Source organism: Chelonoidis abingdonii, unplaced genomic scaffold (genome assembly GCF_003597395.2).
Source record: "Chelonoidis abingdonii isolate Lonesome George unplaced genomic scaffold, CheloAbing_2.0 scaffold1467, whole genome shotgun sequence".
Classification (NCBI taxonomy): domain Eukaryota; kingdom Metazoa; phylum Chordata; order Testudines; family Testudinidae; genus Chelonoidis; species Chelonoidis abingdonii.
In genome coordinates, this window is record NW_027425728.1 from 1 (window position 1) to 7,873 (window position 7,873).

The following is a 7,873-nucleotide window of genomic DNA, read 5'->3' on the forward strand; positions in this document are numbered from 1 at the left end:
GATCTAAGCTGGTAATTAAGCTTGGAGGTTTCATGCAGGCACCCACTTTTTGGACTCTAAGGTTCAGAATTGGGAAGTATGCTTATGATACCCCCACACTGGAGCCTTGCACTTACTTGACGCAGTAAAGGAAGTGGTCTTTCCAGTCCACCATGCCCATCTGGCCCCCCTGTGTCTGGCTGGCCGTCATCTCCAGGCGAGTGCGGTTGTTCTGGAAGTACTGCGCCAGGCTGTTGACGCAGCAGTCACTGGTGCTGGCGTTGCTGGGGTTCAGGGGGGCGTAGCAGACGTCCTTGAGTGTCACATTCCTGCCGTCCTTCTCCGACCAGACCTTGATCTCCTGCAGCCGCGTCTGCAGGTCCAGCAGGTCCAGCAGGACAGCCATGGAGAGGATCCCGCTGAAGTTCTTCCTGCCTAGGAGGAGGGAGTCATAGGTGTAGTTGGGGCGGCCCTTGGCTGTGAGGATCACCTGGTTGGTCCTGAAGAAGTGCCCAAAGTTCTGGTCATAGAAATCCTTCTCCTGCCGGGCCTGGCTGTCGGGCGAGGACCAGAGCTCCACGGGGTCGGTGGTGAGCTGGATAAAGACCATCCCACAGGAGAGTCCTATCACCACCACAGCTGAGATCAAGATGACCGAGACTGGGTGGGAAGCCACCATGGTGCCCCATCTCCTGAACATTTCCCCAAGGACGCGGTGGGTGGCCTGGCTGAGCCTCTCCGAGCGTGTCATCTGGTCCCTCTGGCGCTGCCGCCCCTTGCCGCTGGCCTGCTTGGATCTGGAGATGCAGCCCCACACCAGGAAGGCCCCGAAGAGCACGGTCAGCAGGCAGAAGAGAAGACAGCACACAAACAAGACCCCATCTAGGCTGCCCACCTTGAAGGGCGGGGGCTGGGGCGTAGGGGTGCGGATCTGTGGGCAGGACTCGGCACAGTCCAGGCAGGAGCATGGCTCCCCGTCAGCACTGACGGCCTCGCCGCAGCGCCAAGTCTTGCCGTTGAGTGGCACAATGCCCTCCCCAACAGCACCATTGGCGGGTACCAGCTGGAAGTCGATATCCAGCGGGGCTAGCCCATTGCTGCTGTCCCCCTGGAAGTCCAGCCAGCGCTGGCTCGTGCACAGGGTGGCACCGTACTTGCCGCACATGGCAGTGATGGCATAGCCACCAGTGGCAGGGATCCGGACGCCCTTGCAGGAGTCGTAGGACTGGTCAGCGAAGCTCTGGTTGTAGAAGCACTGGTACTCCAGCACGCCCACCTGGCGCGTGCCCAGGATGGTGGTTCGGTTGAAGAAGCGAGTGACATTGGTAAAGAGGCTCTGGTTGGGGCTGCAGATGTTCTGGCAGTAGATGTTGGCGAAGTTCTCGGAGCAGGAGGGGCAGCGGGTCAGGACAGCCTGGGAGATGGCCAGGCTGAGCTGCAGGGCCACCATCTGGTTGTAGGAGCAGCAGGCATATGTGGTGTTCTCGCCTGTGTACAGCTGGGGGCACACCTCCTTCAGCTTGTTGAGGGTGGTGTCTTTGAGCAGCCGGGCCGGTGTGTTGGAGAGGCAGGGCACCGGTGACCACAGCAGGCTCACGTTGATCTCGGGGTTCCGCCCGCAGTCACCGTAGAAGGAGCAGTACCCGGCTTTGTGGATTTCTGTCAGCGCCGCTGCGGCCTGTCCCCACAGGAGAGAAAGGAGACAGGTTACCAGTAGCGCGGCTGGGGAGCTGGGAGTCACTGGGGATGGGACTCACCCTAAGCCCCCAGCCCTATGACCCAGGGACATCCCAGAGAAAAGACTGACCCCCACGACCCAACTCCCAACCTGGGGGCACCCCTACTGTGAGCTAACTACCTGTACCCTGACCCCCAACTCAGGGACACCCCCACTGTGAGCCAACCACCTGCACCCTGACCCCCAACTCAGGGACACCCCCACTGTGAGCCAACCACCTGCACCCCGACCCCCAACTCAGCGGACACTCCAGTTGAGCCAATCACCTGCCACCCTGACCCCAACTCAGGGACACTCCCAGTGTGAGCAACCACCTGCACCCTGACCCCAACTCAGGGACACTCCCAGTGGTGACCAACCACCTGCACCCTGACCCCAACTCGGGGCCACCCCCAGTGTGAGCCAACACCTGCACCGACCCCAACTCGGGGCCACCCCAGTGTGAGCCAACCACGCCGCAACGCGACCCCCAACAGAAACTCTCCAGTGGGGATCAACACCCCACCCTGACCCTCAACATGTGACTCTGACACAGTGCCTTGACAGCACTACATGACCCTCCTAGAGTGCGACTGACCCCAACCACACAACCCCAACCAAAGAGACCATAAGTCCTCACCCCAACCCCTCCTGTGATCCCCCAGCATGAATCACGCACCAGGCCCGCACCTGCTTGCCCTCCCACCCCGTGAGAGCTTCACATCATCACTGGCCAGCTCTCCCACACGCCCTATTTCAAACTGTCTGTGAATTTCTTTCAACCCCTCAAAGATCATTTTGACCCAACATCTTCTGAACTTTAAATGGGGAATTTTCCAGATCAAGCGAGTTTGAGTTTGGAAAACTGTCGGTGCCCCAAGCTGACCAATCAAACTGGCAGCGGCCCACTGTGCCCAGCCCTGTGCAGGATTCAGAGGGAGCTAGGAGCTGGCCCTGGCAAGGTTGCTTAATGACTTCTTGTTTCGGTTTTCACCAAGAAAGTGGTTGATTGGACTTCTAGCCAGTGAATGCCAGTGAAAATGAGGTAGGATAAGAGACTAAAACAGGGAAAGAACACAGTTAAAAAATTATTTAGACACAATTAGATGCCTTCAAGCACCCAGGGCCTGATGAAATGCATCCTAGAATACTCAAGGAGCTTCCTGAGGAGATATCTGGCCATTAGCGATTATCTTTGAAAACTCATGAAAGGGAGAGATTTCAGAGAACTGAAAAGGGCAAATATAGTGTCAATCTATTAAAAGAGAAACAAGGAGACCCGGGGAATACAGACCAGCCAACTTAACTTCTGTACCCAGAAAGATAATGGAGCAAATAATTAAACAATCAATTTTAAATATCTAGAAGATAATGAGGTGATAATAGTAACAGTCAGCATGAATTGCCAAGAACAAATCCCGTCAACAACCTAATAGCTTTCTTTGTCAGGGTAACAAGCCTTGTGGATATGGAGAAGCGGTAGATCGGTATATTTTGACTTTAGTAAGGCATTTGAATTATCTCACATGGCCTTCTCATAAACAACAAGGAAATGCAGCCTAGATGGAGCTACTATAAGGTGGGAGCATAACTGGTTGGAAAAACGTTTCCAAGAGAGTAGTTATCAGTGGTTCACAGACAGGCTGGAAGGGCATAACAGTGGGGTCCCCAGGGATTGGATCTGGTCCGTTCTGTTCAATATCTCATCAATGATTAGATAATGGCATAGAGATTACACTCATTAAAGTTGCGCACGATACCAAGCTCGGGCGGGGTTGCAAGTGCTTGAGAGGATAGGATAAAATTCAAAATGACTCTAGAAAAACTGAGAAAATGGTCTGAAGTAACTAGGATGAAATTCAATAAGGACAAATGCAAAGTACTCCGCTTAGGAAGGAACAATCAGTCGCCACACACAAATGGGCAATGACTGCCTAGGGAAGGTAGTCCTGCGGAAAGGGATCTGGGGGTCATAGTGGATCACAAGCTAAATATGAGTCAACAGTGTAACGCTGCTGCAAAAAAAGCGAACATCATTCTGGGCTGGATTAGCAGGAATGTTGTAAGCAAGACACAAGAAGTAATTCTTCCACTCTACTCCACACTGATTAGACCTCAGTTGGAGTATTGTGTCCAGTTCTGGGTGCCACATTCCAGGAAAGATTTGGACAAATTAAAGAAAGTCCAGAGAAGAGCAACAAAAATGATTAAAGGTCTAGAAAACATGACCTATGAGAGAAGATTGACAAAACTGGGTTTGTTTAGTCTGGAGAAAAGAAGACTAAGAGGTGACATGATAAGAGTTTTCAAGTACATAAAAGGTTGTTTCAAGGAGGAAGGAGAAAAATTGTTTTTCTTAACCTCTGAGGACAGGACAAGAAGCAATGGGTTTAAACTGTAGCAAGGGAGGTTTAGGTTGGACATTAGGGAAAAGTTCCTAACTGTCAGAGTGATTGAGTGCTTGAATAAATTGCTCAGGGAAGTTGTGGAGTCTCCATCACCGGAGATTTTTTGGAGCAGGTTAGACAAACACCTGTCAGGGATGGTCTAGATAATACTTAGTCCTGCCATGAGGCAGGGGACTGGACTAGATGACCTCTTGGGGTCCCTTCCAGTCCTAGCATTCTATGAATGCACCCTCCACACACATGAATGCACCTGCCCACAAACATCCTCGCCGATGCCAGCGTTAGTCCCATCTGGTGCTGGGGACAATGCCAGTCCCAACAGCCCAGAATCTGGGCACCCCTTAACCATGGAGCAGGGGCAGCCGGCTGAGCTGCCCCTCCGCACAGCACCCTCGCCATTGCGGTCGGAGAGATTCCCACTGGGGGCAGAGGCAGGCATCTTCGGCCAGTGGGGCTGTGATCATCCCCGGCCCGCAGACTATGGGCTCAGACCCCTGCGTAGGGACCCCTCAACTCCGTCAGACCTTTGCACACTGAAAGCATTGGCCGGATCGGGGCCTGTGCCCCCTAGAGGGGAAAGTCCCCATGTTCCCTCCCCTGCCCCCCTTAGCCAGCCAGTCCCTGCCCTGGGGGTGGATCGGAGCCTGCCCGTTCCCTGCCCATCCTTGAAGCTGTCCCAGACTGGCACAATCACCCTGTTTTTGGAAGAGACAATGCCAGAGACACCAGCCCAGCCCAGTTCCATGGGTGGCTCCAGGAGGCCTTCAGCAGCTGTTCTGTATAAGGGTCCCCTGCCCTCCCCGAACTCCCCAGATCCCGCCAAACAGCTGGGGCAGTGGGGAGTGACTGGCCATGCCCAGGACTCACTCACCAGGCCGAGGGTGGCGCTGAGCAGCACCAGGATGAGCGGGAAGCGGCCCAGCATCCTTTCAGTGTCACCAGCCCTGGAGAAGCAGGTGGCAGTGGGAGCTCAGAGCCAGGTCTGCCCCACCCCCACCGACCCTGCATTAATGCAGCTACTGCCTGCTATTAGCCCCGCTGGCCTGATGGTCAGGAAGCCAATCAAACTGCACCACAGCTGTAAATCCCTTGTATCATTAACTTGGGGGCAGGTCGTCTGGGCCAACAGGAGCTGCTGTTACACATATTTTAACGGGGATTTTTTGGAGGGGAGGGGGAATGTCTTTAAAATAAACAAACTGAAAACTAGAAATCTTAGCATGTGGGGTCATGTTGACACCCCTCTGGGTCAACAGCCAAGCTGCACACTTCAGATCTCTGCAACCTGAGCTACTGCTCAGGAAGTGACAGCAGTAGTAGGTTGTCATCCTCTGCATGGACCAGCACTAGCAGGGGACAGGACAAACACTCTGCCAATGGGGTTCACAGTTTTTTGCTGACAGCAGAGGAAGGGTGAGACTCAGGACTCTTGGGTTCCATGCCAGGATCTGGAGGGGAGCGTCTGTAGTGGGCACAGACACTTCTGCCCATTTCTCCCAGATCAGTTTTGACCCTCACTGCCCCACCCCCTCCAACTTGTCCTTGGCCCAGTCCTGTCTCCCCCGCCCCGCCTGACTCCATGTCCCAGCCCCAGTCTTCCCCGTCCATTCAGCCACCCTCACAGGGAGAAGCCCCACAAACACATCATACTGACGAGCACAAGGACTCCTCGGGCAGCAATTGTCCTCCGCGTTTCGCGGTCTCCACATAGGTTTGAGAATAAGGCCATGCTGCCTCCTTTCCAGCTAGCTGCATCATCGAAAATCCCCCCCCCGGTGCCCCCTGCAAAACTTGCTCTGGGGATCCCTCTGCTCATCCACCCCAGCTGTCCTGCCCCAACACAAGTTGGCTTTGGCTGCTCATCTTGCCGACCCCAGGGATCTCTCTGGGGATACTGCAGGTTTGGGTGATGAGTTTCGCATTAGTTGTGCATGAGGTGCAGCAATTGCCGGGAGTGTGCCAGTTCCCAGGCAGAGAGCCTCTTCATTAGCGCCCTGCCTCACTGCGCCCCTCCCATCCCAGACTCCTTGTCCCAGTCTGCACAGGAGAGCCAGGCTCCTGGCCTGCCCTCACGCTGGCCACTACCCAGGGCCGGCTCCAGGCACCAGCCGAGCAAGCTCGTGCCTGGGGCGGCAGATTCTACAGGGCGGCTTCCGCCCAAACCTAGGACGGCATAGCTGCTTTTTTGTTTTGTTTTGTTCGCTGATACGGCTGCTCTGTAGGGGGCGGCGGCACGGAGGAGGGGAGCGTCTTGCTGGGAGTGGGCTGCATGCTCCGTCTGCCCCAGCCAGTGCCAGGTCTGTAGCAAGCCTGGCAGGGCAGCCCGCATCCTTCCCTCCCCGCCGACCGGATCGGTGTGGAGCCCACCTGGCAGGTGGCACAGCGGTCGAGGCCAAGTGGCGAGCACCCCACTGAAGCCCTGGCTGCCCCCCCTGCTCCCTCCCCCTCCCATGTCTGCAGCGCAGGGAGTTCCCCTGCACCCTGGCTCCGGCCATCCCACAGGTTTGTTTGTTTTTTCCTGCTTTGCCGCCCTAGCCGCGCTGCAGGTTTTTTTATTTATTTATTTTTGCTTGGGGCGGCAAAAAGCCAGAGCCGGCCCTGCCACTACCCCAGTCCCCGGAGGATTGATTGCAGGGCACGTCCTGCTCAGCTCCTGGAGCCCTGGGACGGAGCATGCTCAGTCACTATGTGGGGACAGAGCATGCTCAGTGCATTCAGAATCATCAGAAGTTAGCAGCCAAACTCTAACAAGTCTCTACTGGGCACTTGCTGCAAAGATTTTTTAAAGGCTCGTAACTTGGCCAAATGTGGGTGTATTTTCAGGAGAGCAGCAAAAGGCCCCTCCCGGTCACCGGGGCAACCCCATGCTCCAAAGCTTGGGGTTGCTAGAGCTTCTCACCCAAAGGTTATAAGCAGGTTTTTTTTTAATATGGGCAAAACAATGTATTTTTCCGCTGATCTCCTTGGAAACATCTGGGCTGAAACTTTTCTGAACACGCAGCTCGAGGCAGATGCTCAGCTGGAATATTTCCACCCAAAAGCCCAACATGAGCCAAAGCAGCTGCAAACAGGATCGTGCGTTGGCAGGCGCCGGGCGACTTTGAGGAGAGATGCTGCTACCGGCTCCGCCTGTGAGAAAGAAGGGTGTGAACCCGGTGCGGCTCGGTCTGATTCACCGCAGCACATCTGCCCCAGGTGGAACTGAGCAGCACACGTCGCCTTGCACGTCGGCAATAAAAGCCGTCGAGATAAAGGCTATCACGGAGAAATTAGATCAGGGTTCGAGGGCAATGCAAAATGTTTCCCTGAACAGAGCAGGAACTTCCCTCCCCCGCCAAGGGCCAAGTCAGTGGGTTCTAAGTGGGGAAGGGGCCTGCTCCGTGGCTGAAGGGGTAGGTGGGTGGGGGATGTCAGTGGCTTTGAGCGTGGGCTGATGAGTGGCTGGTGGGCTGCGGTCAGTGTGTGATGTGGATGTGTGGTCGGGTGGCTGGGGGGTAGGTGAGGAGTTGGCACGTGGGGGTGGGGTGGCTGGTTGTGGTGGCAGGGGTAGGGGTAGGTGTGTGATGTGGGCCTGGAGATGTCTGCTTGTAGGGGTTGGCGGCAGGTGTGAGTGGCTGGGGTTGGGGTGGCTGTTTGTGGTGGCTGGTAGTAGGTGAGGGAGTTGGGGGGGTGGGGCTTGATGTGTAGTTGAGGTGTGAGTGGCTCAGGGTGGAGTGGCTGGTTGTGGGGGCTGGGGGTAGGTGTGGGGCTGGGGATGTGCACTGTGTGT

At 55.7% G+C, this 7,873-nt stretch overlaps 1 protein-coding gene across 1 annotated transcript; it reads right to left on the bottom strand.

Annotated features, from left to right (window-relative positions):
• Window positions 1–116: 116 nt before the first annotated feature.
• Window positions 117–5,859, bottom strand: LOC116838324 (NPC1-like intracellular cholesterol transporter 1; the record flags this gene model as incomplete). Its single annotated transcript, XM_032803418.2, is given in 3 exon segments — window positions 117–1,657; window positions 4,976–5,221; window positions 5,755–5,859. Coding segments are annotated over 3 exon segments (1,892 nt in total), but the record flags the coding sequence as incomplete, so codon positions are not given.
• Between the last annotated feature and the right edge of the window lie 2,014 nt (window positions 5,860–7,873).